The following is a 24123-nucleotide window of genomic DNA, read 5'->3' as shown; positions in this document are numbered from 1 at the left end:
TGTAGATTTAGAAGAGCTTCTACAAACAGTGGCAAAGTGCCCCTTCTTGTTACAGAGTTGACAAGTCTTTTCAAAGGCAGGGCAGTTCTTACGAGGATGTATTTGACCCCCACAAAAGAAACATTTTTGCCGTTGAGGATTATTAACAGAAGAGCAAGTCTCGTTGTGCAGAGTTTGTGATTTCGAAGAGACTAATGTTGGTTCTTTTGGAGCAACAGCATTTAAAGAGACAGTATAGAAGTTTTGAGAGTTGATCTCTGCAGTTTCTAGAGAGAGTGCTTGGTTGTAAGCTTGATCAAGTGTTAGAGTTAAGTTTTCTAAAAGCCTTTGTCTGATTTTATGCGATGATATACCGGATATGAAAGCATCACGTACGCTATCGTTTTTGTTTGTTTCTGCATCAACAGCCACAAAATCACAATCTTTAGAAAGTAGTTTCAAAGCTTGTAAATATGTGTCAATACTTTCTTCTGGTCGTTGTTTCCTTGTTGCTAACATATGTCTAGCAAAAATCAAATTTTTTGGTTTTACATACAGTTTTTGCAGTATTGTGATCGCTTCTTCGTAGTTCGTAGCTTCGCTTATATATGTGTAGATATTTGGTGATATATGGTTTACCAAAAGTTGAAACTTTATACTGTCCCATTTTTCTGGCGGACGAACCGACTGTGCATCTGTTTCTGGAGCGGTCGGCTTCTGCACGAAAATGAAGTTTTCGAAAGTTTTACGCCAATGTATCCAAGCTCTCGTACTAGAGCTATCTGACGGGTCGATATCAAACCTTTCAGGGCGGAGATATCTATCCATTTTTTAATTTATTTAGCTTATTAAATTGAAATAAGAGAAAACCTTTACTGAATATAAGGTTTTAATAAGCTAAAATTAACAGTAAAATTTGCTTTGATTACATTATATACATTGACAAATAACGAATAAAACAGATTGACAATGACGTCAACTTATGGCTGATAATTTCAACTAAGAAGTTTACATCAATTAAATTATAACAATCCTTTTTAATGCATCTAGTTTGTCAATTACACTGATCGAATGAACATATTTTGGGTTATATTAACAAAGTAGTCTAAAAACATAACATAGAGCAGCGGTCGGGGAACTTTTTTAATTATTCCCCCAAAATATTTTTGTGTATGATATGTTGGTCTATCATGTTACCCCATGGCGAAGAACAAAAAAAAAACGAAATCGCTTCTTTTTAGCATCTTTCATATTATAGCCTCCATGATAATTTTGAAAAAAAAAATAGATTTTTTTCGTTTCATTTAATTTCGTTTCATCGAGTTTGCAATCACAACGATTCTAAAGAAGTTTCATTTCAATATATACTTTTTACTCACAAAAAAATCATTTTTACCCCCCAAAATTTCATTTTTACTTCGAGACTTCGTGTCCTAGGGTGGGTGGTGGCATTTACGTTGTTGATTAGGGATTCATAGATACCTATATATTTAGAGATTTATTCGCTGGTAGCCTAAGGTGCGAACCAGTGGTAGAATCTGGAAAGCACTGTTCTTGTTAGTGTTAGCAATTCTCTCGGGCTAAGCCTGTAAGCTCACCTACCGGAGCAGTTGAAATAGCCCCTTAGGATACCAACGAAAACGAAACAAAATTGTAGGTCATGGTGTTCGGGTTATTTTTTATTCACTAACCCGGTGAAGGAGCTTACGATCAACCTAGTATTAAGTGGTTACCTGAAGATATGAGAACTAAGTCTAGATTTTATTGTATAATGCTGTCCTACTCTTTAAAAGGCGAGACGTATTACTGCTTCGCATTGATTTTAATTCATATCGGTTCTTCTAAAAAGTCCATCGAAATTTTAATGAATTCTCTCCATTTTTCTGAAATATTTCATTGTATCTCATCTCAATTTTTTTAATTAACTCCCCATTATCAATTTCAGAAAGCTTGCTTAATTTTTACGCTCCGTTTTATTTTTGTATAGCGGATATGGATTCAGCATTTTATAATAAATAAAAAACATGGTTGTGTGGTATGATAAATATTAAGTGTATAACCTATGGTATGATACCTTTGCCGTCCTGGCAATTAAAAAAAATTCAAGAAAAAACTCCAAGTGTCGAAAACCTCAACCAAATAATAAATACAATTAAAACTATCGAGAGCTGAAATTCAGAAATTTTAAAGAATTCATAGCTTGTGAAAATGGCACTCCGCCTGGGAGGAGCACTGAAAGAACTGCGTATACATTTATGTCAAACCAGCAAACAGTCTGAGGGAGTGAGGTGATTAACTTGATTACATAAACTGTAAAATAATCTGCGAATGCCAATTTTTTTTCCCTTTTTCCAGGGAATTTATCAAAAACAACTATGTCAATATTAAGAAGGAAAACCCCAATTTTCCTATATTAATTAGAGAATGCAGCGGTATTCAACCTAGAGTGTGGGCGCGTTATGGTGAGTTACATGCAAGAGATTATTTATTTTTATACCAATTAAAGTTAAAGTTCTTCTTCCCCCTTCTTCTCTACCTATTCGCTAGTAGCCCAAGGGGCTATTCCAGCTATACGAGGAGAGGTAATATCCTGTAAACGGCATTAATGTTCCTACTTTAAAGTGTTCATAACTCTGACTTACACAGTCTGTATAGTATTCAAGAGTAAACCACCTCAAAAATAATGCATGTGCCCTGTTTGTCTAACCGTTGACTGCAATAAGAACAAGTAAAGTTTGTTTATCAATTGTGGGTAACTAAATTTTATAGTTCAAACTAAGCTCTAGACATTCAGAACTTAAACAATAGAAATATAAAAAAAATTTGAAAATCAATATTTAACTTTCAGAAAAGGGTGTTGAAACATCTGAATCTTTAACTGACTTGTCTAGTGAACAGGTGCTCAAACTAATCAAGAGTCTTGTTAAATGTAATACTATTTTAATATTGATCTTTCAGTATTTTATTGGCAGTATATATATATATATTTTTTTAAGCATTATAAATTTGATTTAACCATTAGTTTTTTACACTCATCCAAGCCATCAAGTATATGTATCTTTTATTTTCTTGCAGTTGATTCAAGTATGATTCAAGTAACCATTAGCAGATAATTTTCTATGTCACATAACAGAGGCTCAATTTGATGTGACTATTTATCAGAATATAGAATAGAAACATTCTCATCTTGCTACTGTTACTACCACCCTTTGACCATGCTAGTCATATCTTTTTCCCATGCAACAGTTTCATTGAATACTTACCCTGCCACCGTCCTGCCTGTTTCTGCCATAAACATTTTGAAGTCGTCGTGGCCTAAAGGATAAGAAGTCCGGTGCATTCGTATGTAGCGATGCACCGGTGTTCGAATCCCGCAGGCGGGTACCAATTTTTCTGATGAAATACGTACTTAACAAATGTTCACGATTGACTTCCACGGTGAAGGAATAACATCGTGTAATAAAAATCAAACCCGCAAAATTATAAATTGCGTAATTACTGGTGGTAGGACCTCTTGTGAGTCCGCACGGGTAGGTACCACCTCCCTGCCTATTTCAGCCGTGAAGCAGTAATGCGTTTCGGTTTGAAGGGTGGGGCAGCCGTTGTAACTATACTGAGATCTTAGAACTTATATCTCAAGGTGCGTGGCGCATTTACGTTGTGGATGTCTATGGGCTCCAGTTACCACTTAACACCAGGTGGGCTGTGAGCTCGTCCACTCATCTAGGCAATAAAAAAAAAAAAAAAACCATTAAGCATTTTGTCAGGAAAAGTTTGAATATTATTATTCCAATATAACTACTTCCAAACTAACTCTCTTCAATAGTACAAAGAATATAAAAAAGGGAAACATAAATTATCATTATCATATTTCTTATTCAACTAAATTTTACTTTTCAGAAAGAGGAGCTGAAAAATCAACACCTCTCACAAATTTATCAGCAAATGATGTTCTGTCGGCCATCAAGCAGTTAGTGAAGTGAATTTAAGTTAAATATTATGTAATTGTTCATTAATAAATGTTTTATTAGCGTTTAGAAAATATTTCAATAGCAACATGAAGATTGCAATTTTTCATTCCCACTCAATGTATTTATTCAATAAGTGTAACATCTGAATTTGTAAATGAAGACAAAAATATCATGACATGACTACATTGAAGTGTAGGGCAACCACTGTACATCCTTTTGTTTCCAAATAGTGTTGATATTATTTAGGGATTGTGAGCTACAACCAATGATTATAATGTTTTAGATAATGACTATAGTAACATACATAGACACAAAGATTGGTGAAAAGATTTTATTATGCTTAAAATTTAAACTCTAAAACAAATCTGAAATGGCAAAATTAAACAATATTAAACATTGATGTACAATTATCATAAAACTATACATACAGCTGTCATTACAAAGATTTTTTATGAATTAGTCTTTATGATTGTAACACGAATACTCTGAAGTAACAACCCTTGGCATAACTAAAAAAATTCTAGAAAAACATCTAACTGGATTATGAGCATTCAAAATGCAACCGAATAATATAATTTCAATAATATAACATGAAAATAAACTAAAACACCTATCATTACTCATAAAATAACTTTAGTGTCATCTAATGATGTGTATTAAATTTATTGTAATCTACACTATTTTTGTTAAATAGCCACAAATGTGTTAAGCTTGTGGCCATTTTGCTTTTTTTTTCTGCAGCACATGACAATGTCATGTATTGTCGATATGTGGATTAATTTGATTTTGCCATTAATACTGAGTGTATGGAACCCAATTCCATATGTTCTAGTAATTAACTATATGAAAACGTTTAAAAAAATTGAAAAAGGACATTACTAACCTTGTTGGTAACACAATCTACGATTAATCAGTGTTTGGAATCAACACACTTAGCGCAAATTGCAAAATGAGTAATATGTGAACTTAAAAAAAAACAAATTTGTGTGTAGGTTGCATCCCTGGAATTGCTTATAAGGGTAATCAACATATGAGTTCAGGCAGTAATAATAATAATTGTGAACCTTTCCTACTTTGAGAATGGTTCGTTTTCACCCTGTATTCCAAGAGCTAGCACTAAGTAACCTGCCTAAAGAGGAACCATGCAGTCTACCATATGAATACTATTCATATTTGTTCAGCAGAAAACTTGATTTACTTTACTTCGTAGACATAATTAAACACTGGTAACAACACACATTTAGACTGTTCAATAGCCATTTAACACTACTATTATATAATCACAATATTTAATCTTTCAAATTATTTAAAACAATTGTTCGTTCTACAATCTGCTCATTGGGCATATTGCCTTTGACTAGTAAATCATCTAATCTAATATTAATAAGCCGGTAACCCAAACCACTCTGGTTGGAACTTTGCTAAAGTTGGTAACACTACTGTGGCGTGTTCAGTCAGTCTCTTGTCTGTGTGTGGGTCGGGTACCATAACTACTTGCATGCCAGCTTTTATTCCTGCTGTGACGCCATGCGGGGAATCTTCAAACACAAGGCACTGAAATAACAAATAATCCATTTAACAAGATATAATAGTTACGCAGGACCTTGAATATAGGATATCTGTTTTTTTTCTTCAACAACAAATGTATTAATATATACATTATTGTAGTTAAATGTGAGGCTGCACACTTTATGTTAATTGTTTATTGGTGCTCATAGACAACATATCAAAATTTAGATGCCGTCACACACTTTAAAACATGCGAGTTAAAAGTTTCGATTGTGTTGTATAGTTAATGGCTATTCCACCCTTCAAGACCAAACGCAGAAGCAGTTGTGTGCTTTGTGGCATTAAATCAGAATGATGATGCAGTACACTTGTATAATATGCCCTCCCACTAAATATGGACAAAGTCATGCAAATTAATTAATAGTGAGAAAGGTAGGTACCACCGCCTTGCCTATTTCAGCCGCGAAGCAGTAATGCGTTTTGGTTCGAAGGGCGGGGCAACAGAAGTAACTATACTGAGACCTTAGAACTCAGATCTCAAGGTGGATGGCGCATTTACGTTGTGGATGTCTATGGGCTCCACTCACCATCAGGTGGGCCGTATGCTCGTTTGCCCACAAGGGCAAAAATAAAAATAAAATGAGTTCAAATTCAAACTCACCTTTGAAGGTTCAGGTTTATCTGGGAATCTATTGGCTGCCACAAGGAATATATCAGGATGTGGTTTCCCGAACTTCACCTCCTTATCAGAACTTCCCATGACCATGTGGTGGAAAAGTTGGAAGAGCTCCTTATGTGCAGCAACTTTAGTCTTCACTGATCGTTCACTTGATGACGTGGCTAGCGCGAACGGTACTTTTGTTTTATGTAAATGCCTTATTAGTTTTTCTGCACCTGTGATAGATGATGAATCAAGTATATTTTAAACAAGATACTTCAATTATAAATTATATTTTTTTTTGTTGATGATTATATTCTACATGGCAGAGATTTCATCAAATGGGTGCATTTTAATAATTAGAGACCATCATGGCAAATTAATTTCCTTGGAGAAGTATTTTTTTTATAACAAGAGTATTTTTATGTTGGGTACACAGAAACATATAGAGGAGTGAAAAGCAATATAAGTGACATTTTTGCAATTTTACTTAATAGTTTAAAATTTGGAAAAATTATAATAACAAAAAAACTTCTTCAGCTATTTGAATGGAGTCAACTTAATATTAATAATAAATAAACTTAATAATTTATTATTACATCGAACTTTTAATACCAAATAAAATGCACCTTTAATTACAAAGATAAATGTCGTGTACTAGGCGAAATGTCTCTTATACCAAGCGACAGCCTTTCACCCCTCGATATGTATATATACAATCAGAAATATTGATTGATGTCATAAGTGTAACAGAAAAAATCGCCGAAATATAATTTATAGAGATTTTTTTAAACTGTTGACCCAGCCATTCACAAATACGATTGGTTAAACAGTTATTAGTTCTGGAAAAGTTGCTTGAGCCTTTTTAATTTCTAATGACATGATCAGTAGAAAGGAATATGGGTTTTCCAATGCAATTCTAGCAGTGAACAATTGGAATGTTTCTTCTGGTGTGTTCCTTTGACATTCCACTTGTATTCCACGTTCCAGGGACACAGCCAAGCCGCTGCGTACCGCTGAGTATTCTCAATAAGCCTCATTTAAAGAAGGACATAGCGCTTGACACACCGTGGAGAGGAGTTCATTCCAAAGCCAGAGGACACGTAGCAGAAAAGACCCCTGGAAACGCACTGCGGTTGAACGTGGTTTTAGATAGTATGGATGAATTTACAGCACAAAACAAAGAGAATCGAAGTCTCTGTAGGCTCATAGATTCCAAACGATCCGTAATGGGATTATCGACAATTCGAATGGTCTCCTTCTATGTGGAATCAAATCGAAGTAGCTGGTGTTTAGGAGCGCCAACCCAGAGGTGAGAGCAATAATACTCCATGCGAGGCCGAACTTGTGCTTTGTAAAGCAAATGTCTGTAAGTAACCTTAACTGGTATGTGAGCTGGGTTCAAACCTGACGACGTTGCTAACACGAACCCTAGCAAGAGCCGTGCTTTGCAGAATCTACCACCGGATCGGAAACGCGACCCACTGAGAAGACCCGGCGAGAAACTGTGTCTGTGTCTGTGGGTTAATTTACTCGTCGAGCCCTTCGTCGCAAGTGACGGATTCGACAAGAACGATAACCGGTGCTTGAGGTAGCCAAAAGCACCGTTAGTGGATCAGGAAGATCTGAAATGACGTGTTTTGGGCGACTGCTTTCCATTGTCCGCAGGATCGGGAATGTCCAGGCAACCGGCCAGGCGTGGAACACCGCTTCACCCTGTTGAGGACTCGCAACATTTTTGACGCCAACTTGGATTTGTTCTCCAAATGACTCTGGTATTGAACATCACTCGAAAGGTCGACCCCAATTATTCCAATACTCGTGGAAGGTTGCAAGGGTACTCCTTCGAATTGAGGCACCATGAAAAAAGTCATTATTCGCAGTGAACGCGCAATTTTGTCTTCAACGGCTGGAATTGAACTAATTTCAACACATCCTACTCGCACTCTCGCCCCAGAGTTTTCCACTTCAGAAAAGTTTTAATCGTCTCTTCTACACCAAGTTCCGAGTCTCTGATTTCTGATATATCGCGCATCCTCCGTGCTGTCATCCGCAACAGTATATAGCATGTCAATGATATACAGAATGCGTTAGGAAGAGCACCGGACCTTGAGGAACGTTAATGGTGATGGTATCGAGGCAGCAACTGTCTACGCCGACTGTGATGCTTACCCATTTAAAAAGCTGGTGGCTTACTTGCAGTCCCTCGGGGATTCCGTAAGCTGGTAGCTTCGATAGAAGTGCCCTATGTCAGACTGTCGAAGGCCTTCGCGATATCAAAGCTCACAGCAAGAGCCTCGCCCTTGCTCTCCAAGGCTTCAGCCCACCCGTGCGTAAGGTATACAAGAAGATCGCCAGCTGAGCGACCGTGACGGAAACCGTACTGTCGGTCACTGATCAGCTAGCGAGCCTCAAGATACTTCAGGAGTTGTGTTTTTATTATTCGCTCCATCACTTTGGAAAGCAAGGAAGTTATCGCGATAGGCCTATAACTCGATGTCCGACCGGTCAGCCTTCTTGGAGATAGGGTAGACATGGGCAGTCTTCCATGAAGACAGAACCCTGTTAGCTCTATACGAGAGACGATACAAACGCGTTAGTGTAACTGTCAGCTGAAGTGCGAACGTTTCCAAAACAAATGCAGACTTATGGTCGTCTAGGAGCCGAAATTTCTGCGTGACCGTATACTGTATGAAGTAGATCTCCGGTAGAGAGCTATCACATCGGGACATATTCGGAGGCGGCATCTTCCATAGTCGAATCGTGGAGAACAGTTTAACCAAGGTTAGCCATCTCTTTCACATTATGGGCAAGTCTGTCATTGAACTTGCGCAGTGGTCCACCGGCAAAAGTTTACTTTTGCAGCTTTGTCAAGCAACCAAAAAGCACGGCTCTCGGGAGGATAGCTCTTCAGTCGCCCGCTTCAGTTCCTCTGAGATGTTAGGATCCCAACGTCTCCTGGCATCATTCCATGCCGCGTATGCCCGACTGGCATTATTATAACAGGGTCGGCTGCGACCCCTGAAGGGCACCTCAGAAGAAGGAACGAACAATTTCAACCTCTGGAGCACCAGCTTATGAAGTTGGTCTGCACAGGATTAGCAGAGGAAAAGCATTTATACTGCGAAACTCTATGACACCTGGTCGTCGTTTGACAGCCAGGTCAAGAGAGTGATAGGGCAGCAAGGATAAGGTAGTGATTAGACAATTCTAAGTGGAGTGTTGACCTCGGTGGTCGACTCGAAGAACACTCATCTACTGTCCCAGATTTTGAGGTGCACCTGGGAGGTCAGTGGTTCTGGACCCCAACCACTCTTTGGTGATGAGCATTAAAATTTCCAAGGATCACCTCCACAGATGGGTACTGCTCAAGCATGCAGTCAGTTCCCCCTTGCACATACTCAAACCACTAAAAGAAGGCTATAAGGTATCATGGGTTAAAACTATAGAAGCTGGAAACACCAACCCCTATCTACCCAAAAAGCAACAAGTTCTGGGTGCCGACATAGCATGATTGTCATATTTAATATAAAATATATAAAAACTATACTATAATATACTAAATACATATGTAATCTAATATTTTATTTTATTTCTATCTATACACTTAATTTTTTACTGGTGGTAGGACGTCTTGTGAGTCCATACGGTTAGGTACCACTACCCTGCCTATTTCTGTTTTGAAGCAGTACTGTCTTTCGGTTTGAAGGGTGGAGCAGCTGTTGTACTGTAAAAACGGAGACCTTAGAACTCATATCTCAAGGTAGGTGGTGGCATTTACGTTGATGTAATTATGTAAGATGTCTAAGGGCTCCGGTAACCACTTAACACCAGGTGGACCTCTACCCACCTAAACAATAAATAAAAAAATACTGTTTCATTCTTTAAAAGTTACAAGTAACTTTCCATGCATTTAAAACCATGGAAAAACAAAAGAATATTATTATATCTTAATTATTTCTTTAATACAATTAGGAAATGAACAAACCATCTAATAAGGGTGTACCAGCCAGCATCTTATCCCCTAAGACAAGTAATTGATCTCTAAATTCTGTAGGAGTCACTGGTAAGTTAAGTTCTTTACACAGGATTTCAGAGAGTCGTTGCTCTGTACCACCCAAGATCTTCATCATGAGCTCATCGGTGTATGTGTGGCCATATTGCGCACAAAGTTGCGTTATCATTTTTTTGTAAACTTGCTCGGTGTCTGGAAATTGAAAATGTTTTAATGGTTATTTTACCTTGCTTTCACAACTTTAAGCTACATCTAATTCAAAATTAAATTTCTATTAAATAAACAATTAGGACTATATACAAAATAAAAAAAATGTTATTTTGTTAGTTTTAAACTAGTTTTATTCTTTGGTTTGATATGGTTTATTTCAATGTAATAACATAAAAAATAATAAAATTATACATACATACCTAATAACAAACCGTCCATATCAAATATACAGTGGGTGACGGTCTTAAAATTATTCGTCGAGTTGCATCGCGCGCCAACAGCTTTAGGAACCGTTCTTACTATTCTCAATAAATTAAACCTCATGATTGAACCAGTTACGTAAATACAACAACTAAATAATTAATAATTAACTAAAACCAAACAGTATCTCATTAGGTAAATATTAGTTTCTTAGATTGACTCAATAATCCTTTCGAAAACTTTTCGTAGTGTGAATTAATTAATTAAAATAAATGGAATATTATATTCAGACTGAACTTTGTCTGCATCTGCAATCCTATTCTTTACCTACCTACTTTATGATAGTTTTTATCCATTCTGCACTTTACAGTAGGAATGTGTAACAGTTACACTACTCTGTGGAAAGGAAATAAATTAAGTGATGCGAACAGCAAATGATGTAAGTATAGAAAAAAATATTTTGAAATCAACTTTTAATTTTCATTTCATTAATTTTCAACTCGTGAATTGAAATTGTAATTTAATTCGTATTTTAGTAACATAGCAAAACTACAAGCTGGCAATGCTTCGAAGCTCGCTTTCGGCTGACTTCAGTCGGACAGTACAATACAGTCGGGCTGCGACCATCATGGATCGCAGTTGAACGGTCGCGGGTTGCGTGTGGCATCTCTTGTATCGTAAAATAATTTCAAGATATTAGTTTTTAATAATTTAATTAATGGACTTAGGGTTAAATTTGTGTTTCTAATAATTAAATTATATTCTTGAAAATCACTAAAATGGATGTGAGAGAGTGTTGTCGTATCGAACTGTCGCTTAACAAAAAATCGATTTTCGGATTCAATATGAAGAGTCTTATACTATTTCTTTTGACTGTGTGTTTTTTGGCGGGAGCCAATGCTGCCGATACGGAAATTTCGTGTACAAATGTGAAAAATATGTTTGAAAAGAAAGGGATGTCCGCGATGGTAGATATTCAACCGCAGCCAAACTCAGGTGAGAATCACGCGCCGCTCTACAGCTGAATGTGATAATGATAATGATAGTACATGATATGGTTGTTGTTAACATGCTTTCGCAAACGAAACACATGTTACAGATATTCTATTTTAAAGCACATTAACGGCAAGGCGGCGTAATGTGTAGCTCAGTGTGGTTTATTTTAATCACTTCAAAAGAAAATTTATTCTCTGAAGAAAAATGCTTTATCGCTAAAACGAGAACAGTAGTTTTGTTAAATCGCCAGACTCATGTTTGTTTGTATGTTGATGTTGTACCTACCTTCCAACAGAAAGTAAAACTTTGATAATAATGTAATAAAGCTTTTTTTTATTATTTAAAGTATAATTCTTTGATCAGAACTACATGTAAATATTGTTTGTTCGAAATCGTTTATTAAATCGCTTTGTATAAAATCCAAACTATTTAATTTTAAAATTTAATCAGTCAAGTTCCTAAAGTAAAAATTTGTTAAAAAGATGCATTGTCTTGAAACGAATGCAACGTAGAACAATCGGACCGTTAATGGCACGCTGTCCTTTTTTACCTGAGACATAAAAATAGAGATGCCCATGCATTGTATAAAATATTCTGGAATCTTGACAAAAAAAAGGAAACGCAGTTACTCTTTTAATTAATAGTACGTACTTATATTATTATATTTTTTATTGCGTTACTTGTGGGACCTAATTTTTGACTTGCTATACTCAAAATTCTGACATTTTTGTAAATATCAACGAACAAAATGGTAGAATTTCGTTGTCAATGTTTCTTTGAATATTGGCATGAACAGTATAAAATCATCACAGTCATAATGTACTGACTGCCCTGATTAAATGAACCCCAGTCTTTGGTAGATTGGAAGCACGACTATGTATCCAGGAAGGTAAACCATAGGTATTGATCACCATTAGTTGGCTATTGGCACGTCTCTGAATATAATTATTTTCCAGTAAAACCATTTTTGTTTTCACCGCCACCTTGATGTGACGACTATTTTCCATTACGATTAAAAACTTTCAGAAAGCATTCAACGTTATGGTCGAAAAAAAAACAAAGTTCTCAAATCTAGAGTCACGTGGGTGTAGTTGTCTTAGTGGGCGGTAACATGAAATGCTCATATTGCAACATACTTGTTCGTCTAATAAAGTTGTATTCTGCGAAATAATTTAAGTATGGTTGACCAAATGGTCAAGCAAATGCAATGGTGAAACAAATTCTTGAAACACAAATCTTAGATCTACGTAATATGAGTCGTCTATTATCAAAGGGGGCAATCTGTGCATTTGGACAAAAAAAAATTATTGATATTTCAATACAGATTGATTTGAATATGAGTCGACTATTATCAAAGGCGGCAATCTGACTTTTGGACAATGATTGGTAAATCAGAAAAACGAATTATTGACTTTGTATTCCATTGGCAGTCACAAAACTCTTCGGAACGACATCTTAGATAAATAACAGGTTAACTATTAACCTTTATTTAATGCAGGTTTTGAACCGTATTCTTTGAAGGAGACGATTATATGAGTCGTCTATTATCAAAGGCGGCAATCTGTACATTTGGACAAAAATTTTTTATTGATATGTCGTTCAGAAGAGTTTTGTGACTGCCAATGGAATACAAAGTCAATAATTCGTTTTTCTGATTTACCAATAATTATCCAAAAGTCACATTGCCGCCTTTGATAATAGTCGACTCATATACGTGGTGTACGATCGTTAGCTTGCATTGTGAGGAACACCTGTAAATTACAGAATTACTGATTTGAGACTGAACTTGACTTGCACATCTGAGATCTCTCTACATAATGTCTTTGAATCGGCAGTTTCTTTACTTTTGCCAATTTAATGAGTAACCGTTGAAGTTAGCTTGCACAACTACTAATGTAAGGTTACGTATTATTATATTAATTTTACGTATTACAAATGTTTTCTATATCTGTACTTAATTATCTTTATAACACCTATCATCATATCTTCTAGGCGCTCTATTTACTGACGAAATCTCGACCGTTTCGAAAAAGCCAATGTTATCATTTTCTTTTAACCCAGGATCTCGCGTTTATATTATAACATAAAATAGGTGATGATTTCACATCTTTGGTTGCCAATTCAGACTATTTATTCAATTTTTTTTTCCCTACCTAAGCTGAGAGCCTTGAGAGGCTATTTCAGCGTAACCCTAACTTTTGTAGGTGAGCTCACGGGGCTCAAACCTGATGACGTTGCTAACACGAACCCTAGCAAGAGCCGTGCTTCGCAGAATCTACCACCGGATCGGAAACGCGACCCACTGAGAAGATCCAGCGAGAAACTCAGTGGGCTGTGTCTGAGAATTAATTTACTCGTCGAGCCCTCGGGTTCGACGAGAACGGTGACCGGTGCTTGAAGTACCTAAAAGCACCGTTAGTGAATCGGGAGGATCCGAGATGACGTGTTTTGGGCGACGTCGACTGCTTTCCATTCTGTCCGCAGGATCGGGAATGATTTATTCAAAGTGAAGAAATTGTGTATGAAATTTGCACAAACTCAAGATTTGGCAGTAATTTTATTACAAAATAGTCCTACTAATGTCGTTGACACTGGGGGTTTTGTTGTGATGCCAAATCAATCGTACTTTTTCTCCAATTCGTTTCCTTGTTAATACGAATGTTCTTAATTGGCATCTAGGCGTAGCAAGTATAAGTTACTCCACTAATAATTATACTTAAGATTACTTACTGAAATTTCCTGTATCGTTTCCATATTATTAGCAAAAGTTTGTTCTATGGATGAAGTCTCATATTTGTAAACACATTTGTTAGCCGCAACCAACCCAAAAATATAGCATAGTGTTTCATAATCCATTAATGCTAATTAGACAATATGGTAGTGTTAAATGTTTCGAGATTAGATCTTAATAGCAGATATGAATAATAATTTTAAATTCCTTTTTTTACCAACATTTAGACATGTATTTTACTAAGCTTGTTTTTCGTCTTAATTTTATTGCACTTCTTCGTTACAGGATGTGTGCCATTAATTTATCATACTTTGTTATACATATTTTGCTACTTTTGCGCTCTCATGAAGAATCAGTGATTAAGCTTTCAACCATGGCATATTCCTTTACGTCCTACTATTGATTGTATTCAGAAAATCCTTTACAATTACATTCATAAACACTCATTTGTAAAATTAGTGCAAACGCATTCAAAGTAGCGTTTAAGCATAATAATCTAGAATAAGATAACACAAATATATTGGAAGAAAACTAAAGTGACACTGTCTATTTTTCGGGCGATACTTGGTGAGTCACAAGGCAGAATCAATTAAATTAGGTACTTAAGTATTTAGATGCCTGTGATTAGTGGAATTATTGTTTGTTTATTTTCGGTTTGTTTGTTATTAATGTAAAATTTTAATGTTTGACGAGCGATCGCACCAACGATGACTTGTAAAGAATTCACTATATAGAGAATAGAAGCCTAAGGAGAGCATTATTTCAAGTGCCGTCATTAAACAATCTGAATTTCCATAGTGATATAAATTATGTAATTAATTTCCATATGTTAAGGACCGATAATTGTGGTAAACCTTGGGAGAGGTCTATGGCCATCCATCCACAGCTGTAGACGCTGATGATATTCGAATGGTTACCTACATGACAATCGAATAAAAGCTACAAGGAGAATCCAACGAACGATTTAATTTTAATTTGTAAATATAATTTTAATCGCAATAGAAAAAATTGCCATGATGCTTACCTTATTTATTCGACATTCTTCTACCGTTTATCTGTCGTAGTTTGAACAAGTTGCATTAGCCGTAGTCACGAGCGGCTGAGAAATCGAAGTTTCTGAAGTATTCTGCATGCGGAATAGTTTACAAGTTATTTAGCATGCAATAGTCGAATGTTGCGGCTTCTAACGGCATTCGTCGCGCCAAGTCTGTACCGGTATTCAGAAATCACCAGTACTCGTATGCATTTCAAACCAGATTTTAATATTGAGTAGCCTTTATATTCAAATATGGAGTATACGTAATAATTTTTGAGGGATCTATAATGATGAACATGAACATGAATGATGTGCCACCGTATTTAATTACATACAATAATAAGATTACATCGTTTAACAATTCTATTTATCTTTCATAATATGTTTTCGTTGGAATACGATTTATTAGATTGTTATCAAAAGGAGACATACATTTCTCGCGGTTACTCCGTTTTAGATAGATTGTCGAAGACTACCCTCGATGTCACATCAAAATGTTTAAGCAGAAAATTAAATATCATTCCGATCGAGATCACTAATAGTTTCGGCTTTTTTCAATATTGCGTAATTAGAGGTATGCTTAAATGAATTCATAGTAAGCTGTGTGCTAGTTATTAGAAGAAGTCACTAGGTAGCTAGTTCGGGCCAAAGAAAATCTTTCAAACGTAAAACGTAAAGGTCAAAATCCTCTCGTTTCTTAACAAAACTGACCAATAGAAATACCAAGTCGGGATGGACTTCGTTATCTTGAAAATATCCTGTTTGGTTATGTACTTTCTAAACTAACCTATCTATCATAGCTGTCATTGAATATTTATTGATAACGACTACTAGACGCGGGAATGTGGCAACTGAAGTGAGGACACGGACACTACGGATAGTTTGACGCTTATAATTTCTAAGCCGAATATATATTTAGTTTGTATTTTAGTCTGTATATAGTTCTTATATTAGTCTGTATAGCTAGACGGCAGAGACAGACTGACAAGTTTATGTTCTATCTGATATCAAGCTACTGCTGGAATTTTCAGCTATTGTTTATGATTTGGTTATGATTGAACCGAACCATGACGTCTAATTCATTTGTGGCAAGAATATCTAGATAGCATCTCTAAAAGAATTTAAAGATCATGATGATAAGGATTTTGAAAACTCCCGAAGAACTCTTCCGTAGGTAACGAATATTTGGTATGACAGAATGTTGTGGGTGGACTGGTTGACAGCGGAACGTATGTTGAGTAAACACGAGGAAGGTCGACAACCCTACGCCGAGCAGGCCTTATTGATTGAAGTACGGGACCTACTATTAATTTATCAGTACACGGGTTTTGATCTTTTTGAATGATTAATGTACTTGCTTAGCAAGTATTTAAATTGCGACTTTAAATTGAAAAAAATCATGTTTTTATTTGACTTTATAATAGGTAAAAAAATTACCAATAGTAAGGTATCAGGGTAATTAAAACTTAGATCTCATATCTCAAGACGTGCTTTGTTTGGAAGCTTTGGCAAGAACTTACCACACCATCGGATCTCCCACACATAGATCTATTTCAGTAAATAAAAAAAGCATTCCTGAGTTTAACTATAAGATAAGGCCAATTTGAATGTAAATTAATAGAAAATAATGTTCATGTTTGCCTTCGTTTACTACTGGTACCTTAACGAACACTTACACAATATTTTATTGCCGTAACGTTCAAATTGTGATCCCACTCTTAAAATTGGGACTAAAAAGTTATAATATTTTATTGCCGTAACGTTCAAATTGTGATCCCACTCTTAAAATTGGGACTAAAAAGTTATAGGCAGTATTAATATCTTTGAAGAACACGTCAGAATTGGATTCTATGATTACGATTACACAGACCGAATTGCCGTACACTCGGTTCTAGTACCATGCTTGGATCGAAGAATTAAAAATCAATATATGATTGGAATGAAGCAGAATGAAGAAACTCAAGGCGGTAACTAAAGGAGACTAATAGATTGAACTGACTTACTCTCGATTTGTTTGTTTGCACAAATCTTTGGAGCTGTGTAGCGAATTCTGAAGTAATTTTAATTTGGGGCTAATTTATTTCAATAAAATAGATCCTCCCAAAAAAAGTAACTCTGTCTATGTTTGTTTTTATGCCGAAAGGACTGAAATGATTTTGACGAAATCCAGTACGGAAATAAATGAAAACCTGGGATAGAATATAGGCTTTCTTTTATCCTAAATAGTACACGAAGCCGGTGGAGCAACGAGACGAAAGCTAATATTGAAAAAAAAAATTAAGAAAAAAATAGTTACCTTTCTTTGTCCAACTGACGTGTTATTTCACTGACCTGTAAAAGATAGTGTTAAAGTGTATTTTATGAAGTTGTTTTTATTCAAACAATTACTTTATATTTATTGTTACTAAAAATATAAAATCAGCTATTAAATCAGTATAAATCTACATAATTGGTCATAAAAAGATGACGTTGTTATGTGTTTCACATGTTTGTCCTATACATTAAAGTCGAAAATTGTTTAATTTATCAAATAAGGGTTTTTATATACCTGCGCAGCTCTTTCAATATAACAGGCACAGTACAATACATGAATACTCGATCACTTGCAGAGCCCTTTTGCCCTCCCTTTACGAAATTCAATTAATTAGGTACGAATCTCGTCTGTACCGGATGCCATTACTGTTGTTTTTTTTTTCACAAAGTAGGTACGTACATGTCAGCGTTAAGCCAGGATTTACACACATAAGTTCTTTTACAATGAAAATACAATACAATTCTATAAAACTTTAACATTACTTGTTTACAACAAAAAGCCACGCCTGAGTTATTCAGTGGTTTTTACACAATTAGCCATTTGGTGTTGGTTATAGCAACTACAACTTCTTTTATACAAACAAATGTAATTACTGGGAAACAATTCACAAAACATAGCTTAATATTCAAAATACATATTTTAGTGATTTTACATGACTCACATTTAATTTACTTTACATGAATTACTTTTAAGCAATATTAACTAACCTTGTTATTATCCAGCCTAATAATAGATGGCGCCAACAACATCATTGCATAACAATTACAATACTTAATTAAATTATTAGTACTGTTAATTATAATATAAATTATTATTAATATTTGCTTTATTCATATTTAATCATTTATACAGTCATTTGTGTTTTTAAACAATAATATAAACATTAAACATATTCTGAACATTTTCACATCAAAACAGTGTCTGCTAATTATTAAATATGGTAGAATAACAGTTTTGTTGCTAATAATTAATAAATATTAACATAGAATAAACTAAACTATATATTATTATGTTAATTATTGCCAACAGTGGCGTTTGCGCCCATACGGCCATACTGATTCCAGCGCGTCCCTTGCGCTGTTTTAGCATTTCACATAACAGTAAACAAGGCATATCCCCTACTGGGATCTACCCAACACACAAGACACTATTCACCCTTACGAGATCTAGCTAACACACAAGAGGATTACCCAACACACAAAGCATCACCCATACGGGTCTAGTTAACTCGCAAGCCATCACCCTTACGGGATCTAGCCAACTTACCAGGCATCACCCTTACGGGATCTAGCCAACACACTCGGCATCACCCATTCGGGATCTAGCCAACTCACAAGGCATCACCCACTTGGGATCTAGCCAACCCACAAAGCATCCCTCTCGGGATCTAGCCAACCCACAAGGCATCACCCATTCGGGATCTAGCCAACTCATAAGGCATCACCCAATCGGGATCTAGCCAACTCATAAGGCATCACCCGTTCGGGATCTAGCCAACTCATAAGGCATCACCCATGCGGGATCTAGCCAACTCATAAGGCATCACCCATACGGGATCTAGCCAACAAGACCAGGATTAAGGATTCGCATGGTGGCCCGCCAGCGTTTTAGGAAGGATAATTGGATAGGAAAATAAAAGTAGCCACTTTAACAAATTATCAATCATTTTACAGCAGAACAAATCTCTCTGCCCATACGGTCAATTTTTCAGTTATCAGAATCCTCTGACATTAAGAGGATAGATTTACCTGTATCAAACCTTTACCATTACCAAACCTTTACCTTTACCTTTATCAAAACACATTGGATGGTAGAGACCGCTCGTCCATCCATTTCTCACCAGCTGATTCAACTTCCCCTAATTCATCATTCAGCGGAACATTTCCAATTTGCTTTATTTTAATGGCAGGTAGGGAACATCATCCTCCTAATGCCTCTGCATTTTTGTTTTATTTTTGTGCTGTAGCTTTTAATCAACTGTAATTCTTAAAGCTGCCTGTTAGAGCTTATTAAATTATATTTTATAAACATGTGACATTTATGACCCATCAATAGTTCAGCATGCCTGTTGACCATGCTCTCTCTCTTTGCAATAATGTGGTACTGAATTTCATACTGTTCACAAGTTTTTGAAACTCCTGAATTATCTTTTACCTTGGTGATTTTTATAAAAGTGACAGGGTTCCAAAAATGTAACTAAGATTTTTAAAGCAGAAATCAATATAGAGATCTGTGCAATCCTTTTTCTTGACTAATAATAAAGTGGCATCCCCTCTAGAAACCTAGGGTGCAGAGAGTTAATCACCCACTCATCCAAAAATAAATAATTATGAAAGGAAAAGTAATAATATGGAGCTACTGAACAGGGATGAGCTGTCTCTTATTATGACATTTTATTACAAGTTTATTTTTATTGTAATATGCTTGAACTCCTCACAATAAACAGGAGACATACAGTATGTACAGCGTTGTACTATCCTATCCAAATTAATTATTTCAAATCCAACTTTTATCTGCCTGATCACCATCTATGAGACATGATTTGCAAAAGTTACATGATGATTGAATAATGACTCCAAACTTGAGCGTTCACTGGATAGAAACTTATAAAAATAGATAAGTTCTCTTCAAAGAGTGCAACACTGAGAAGTTATTTTTAACAGATTAAAACCTATTAGGATGTCAGCAAGACTGTCAGTATTACCATATGATTATGATTACCATATGAAATTCTATAATAGTTCTAGTATTTTTCTCCATTAAAAGTCACAATGCTTTGTTTTGAAATCAGTTGACCCCTTATGCTCAAAAACTTTACATGAAGTTGTATAGCTTACTAAACTAGATCTGCAATGATTTAAGTCTTATTTGTGGTGATACCAGGTGATACGTTTGTCATCTTGACCTCGAAATGACGCAAGTGACGCAGTAACCACATTTAAAACCTTAGTGTTACTAAAAGTGCAACGAAAACTGAGGGAGTCATTATGTGATTGTGATAAAACTGAGTTATGTTTAGATTATTAACATTATATTTACAGTATATTTTCAATTTGACGCTTTCGGAACGGTTTTAGAATCGATATTATTTAGGAAGCGAAATACATACCACAGCGTATTTCTCAATAACTTGGATCGAATAAATTTAAGATAAATACCTGAAATCAGTATTTTTACCATCTCAGCGTCAGTAGCTTTTCCAAAACATCCACGGTCTAGAACTCCTTTTAAATATCCACATCCTTACTGAATGCATGGATCAGTTCGTCCATCACTTGCTCCAATGCGGTTCAATACAAAGACCAGATATCGGCTTATGTCTTGCTTGCTCTTTTGAACTCGATGTTCATGCGATGAAACAATTAGCTTCATGATAGTTTCGTCCACATTTCCGCATCGGTCTTGATGTCACGCCCTCATCAGAGTTGAACGGCGGCAAATAAAAGTTATAATGCCACCACAAGGGTACAGCAGCTATAATCACTTTTCGCCTTTTTAATACAGGTTGAGAGACCCATCACTTGTTCAACAGTGGGTTACTTCATTGGGAGGCTTACGATTAATTTTGGGGCTGTGATCCCACTTCTGATGTCAGCGTTAAGCCAGGATTTACACACATAAGTTCTTTTACAATGAAAATACAATACAATTCTATAAAACTTTAACATTACTTGTTTACAACAAAAAGCCACGCCTGAGTTATTCAGTGGTTTTTACACAATTAGCCATTTGGTGTTGGTTATAGCAACTACAACTTCTTTTATACAAACAAATGTAATTACTGGGAAACAATTCACAAAACATAGCTTAATATTCAAAATACATATTTTAGTGATTTTACATGACTCACATTTAATTTACTTTACATGAATTACTTTTAAGCAATATTAACTAACCTTGTTATTATCCAGCCTAATAATAGATGGCGCCAACAACATCATTGCATAACAATTACAATACTTAATTAAATTATTAGTACTGTTAATTATAATATAAATTATTATTAATATTTGCTTTATTCATATTTAATCATTTATACAGTCATTTGTGTTTTTAAACAATAATATAAACATTAAACATATTCTGAACATTTTCACATCAAAACAGTGTCTGCTAATTATTAAATATGGTAGAATAACAGTTTTGTTGCTAATAATTAATAAATATTAACATAGAATAAACTAAACTATATATTATTATGTTAATTATTGCCAACAGTGGCGTTTGCGCCCATATACATGTCTTGCGCTTTTTAATCTTTGTATTTAGGTAACGGGCTTGATTTAAAAGGTAGCGACTAAATTTTCTTGTCACGTCATATTCCAAATTTTAGAATATTCAGGATTGGCGAGATTTTTTAAGAACCCGAGTGGCCACGCCCTGCGACTTTGTTTAATTTTCCTAGATTTGTGCACTTTCACAAATGCTAACCATTTAATAAATCACCATTATTACATATTTATACCTGAAGAAACACTAAATTAACAAAATAAAACAATTGATATAACTTCGCTATTCCCGTTCCCGCCAGTAATTTTTAAAAATAGAGGTTGTCATACCTTTAATTTTATTATACTAAATCCCGACGATTCTTATTTTGCGATTATTTTTATTATTTTTTAATTCACTTTTGTTAAGGGTGGTATATTTTAATAGGTAATAAATAGGCTTACAGCAGGGTCCTCATTATTTTAAAGATACCAAACTGTTAATGAACGATTTAGCTCTATCGAACAAAATAAAAAATATATATAAATAGTCTTTAATAATGGATATCGTTTTAATATCAACTTTTACTTTCAACAAGCGTTCTTTAATGCCGTAAAGGAATATGTTTAATAAATAAACCAAGGAAAAGTATAACTAAATTTTATTTTTGCATATTTTTTCAACAACCGCATCCAGCGCTGATTTTTGGCCAGAATTGGCTACACCGATGCTGTACCTATGATCCAGTTCTATAAATCACACTATCCCCTATAGACCCTATAGTAGGTGTGGACTATTACATTACAAATCGTTTCACTTTCGAAAAGTCAAATTGCTGGTATTTTCTAAAAAGAGTCATGATTCCACCCGATACGTAGTATTACCTACGTACCTACAACAATTTTCGTATATCCGTTCTTGACATGATACTATTTGATGGCTTCCTTTGCAGAGCGGCCCCGTGGGCTGACAAATTTTAATATTGCTGTTACGTCACATTCGGCCCTGACGCAGACAGTTTTAAGCCGATTTTAACGATACTATAATCTGTACACATTTTTATGACTTTTGCTATTGATCGGTGGTTTGTGGGTAGCGGGTGTTCTTGTTTTACGACTGACATGATTGGAATTGTTTGAAACATGCTGATAAATTCAATAGTTCATAACCGGTTGTTTGCTCTGAATAGCCCAAAATACTTTGAGTTTAGGGGGTTTTCAATATCATTGTTTTCTCAATGACCGTATTATTGTTTAAAATTGTTGTAAAGCTGTTAATGTAATTGGTTTTGATAATAATAATAATATAAATATGAAATTGGAAATACAACGTAATTAGATGTCAATCTTTAATTTGTAAATTTTAGATGTGGGTAGGTCGTCATCGCCTGTGAATGAACGCGTATTAAAGATACTCTCTCCCTCTCTCTCTTTCTTTACACTATACCTACAACTCTGTTAGATGCCGATACTGTCGGTGTGATTGTGTGATTTGTAAGACTGTTTCGTTTTCTATTTGATTTGTTCATTAGTTTAGTTGAAATAAAGTGTTTCGTTGAAATGGTAATTTTTTGATGTACTAATGATTTTTTGATGTTTGTGATGAAATATCGAGGGATTTTTCGCTCAGTACGCGACATTTATCTTTGTAATTAAAGGTGCGTTTTATTTATAAGCTTTAAATAGTTCTTCTGTAAACTCGGAAGTGCCACTTAAATCAAAAAGCTTTTCACCCCTCGATATAATTTCATGAACTGTCGCCATTCATCGCAGCCAGGGCATAAATTATTATTCTATGTTTTTTTTTTTTTTTATTGCTAGATGAGTGGACGAGCTCACAGCCCACCTGGTGTTAAGCGGTTACTGGAGCCCATAGACATTTACGACGTAAATGCGCCACTCACTTTGAGATATAAGTTCTAAGGTCTCAAGTATAGTTACAACGGCTGCCCCACCCTTCAAACCGAAACGCATTACTGCTTCACGACAGAAATAGGCAGGGTGGTGGTACCCACCCGCGCGGACTCACAAGAGGTCCTACCACCAGTAGAAATTTAACAGTGTACAACTAATGTTGATTGAAAACTGGTTTCATCACAGTATACGCAAAATTAACAAATGTAATTGTTAAAAAATTATTCAGTCAGATAGATTATTAAGTTTTAATTTATTGGAAGACTCGCTGCTTAATTAAGACAAATAAAAGCTACTAATAATTATAATCTGGGTACTATATTGTTGTTGTAAATGTGATGGCTTGTGTTGTTGTTAGTCAAGTCAATTACGCAGAAATCG

The 24123-nt window shown here is 35.3% G+C and overlaps 3 protein-coding genes across 4 annotated transcripts in view; 2 read left to right on the top strand and 1 right to left on the bottom strand.

Moving 5' to 3' along the window:
- Positions 1-1929: 1929 nt before the first annotated feature.
- On the top strand, positions 1930-4021 carry ND-B8 (NADH dehydrogenase (ubiquinone) B8 subunit). Of its 2 annotated transcripts, none has more exons than XM_089732795.1 (3): positions 1930-2267; positions 2335-2441; positions 2828-3009. In XM_089732795.1, the coding sequence occupies exons 1-3, from the start codon at positions 2188-2190 to the stop codon at positions 2992-2994; spliced, it is 354 nt and encodes a 117-aa protein (XP_089588921.1). In that variant the 5' UTR covers positions 1930-2187; the 3' UTR covers positions 2995-3009. The 2 variants fall into 2 exon arrangements, with proteins under 2 accessions (XP_089588921.1, XP_028039918.1); XM_028184117.2 differs by lacking the exon at positions 2828-3009 and adding an exon at positions 3880-4021 and having other exon boundaries at positions 2069-2267.
- A 246-nt stretch (positions 4022-4267) lies between these two features.
- LOC114250298 (putative pseudouridine-5'-phosphatase) lies at positions 4268-11032 on the bottom strand. Its single transcript, XM_028184115.2, has 4 exons — positions 10543-11032; positions 10106-10324; positions 6121-6353; positions 4268-5504 (listed from the first exon to the last, which is right to left on the bottom strand). The coding sequence occupies exons 1-4, from the start codon at positions 10664-10666 to the stop codon at positions 5331-5333; spliced, it is 750 nt and encodes a 249-aa protein (XP_028039916.2). The 5' UTR covers positions 10667-11032; the 3' UTR covers positions 4268-5330.
- Positions 11033-11118: 86 nt separating this feature from the next.
- dlp (glypican dally-like) overlaps positions 11119-24123 on the top strand; it is a 122903-nt gene continuing 109898 nt past the window's right edge. The window contains exon 1 of the mRNA XM_028184080.2: positions 11119-11539. Within this exon, the coding sequence (XP_028039881.2) occupies positions 11323-11539 (217 nt within the window). The 5' untranslated portion in view covers positions 11119-11322. The remainder of the gene's footprint in view (positions 11540-24123) is intronic.

Source organism: Bombyx mandarina, chromosome 15 (assembly GCF_030267445.1).
Source record: "Bombyx mandarina strain Sakado chromosome 15, ASM3026744v2".
NCBI lineage: Eukaryota > Metazoa > Arthropoda > Insecta > Lepidoptera > Bombycidae > Bombyx > Bombyx mandarina.
Note: the sequence above shows the minus strand (reverse complement) of the source record. Positions and strands in the feature narration are given on the sequence as shown.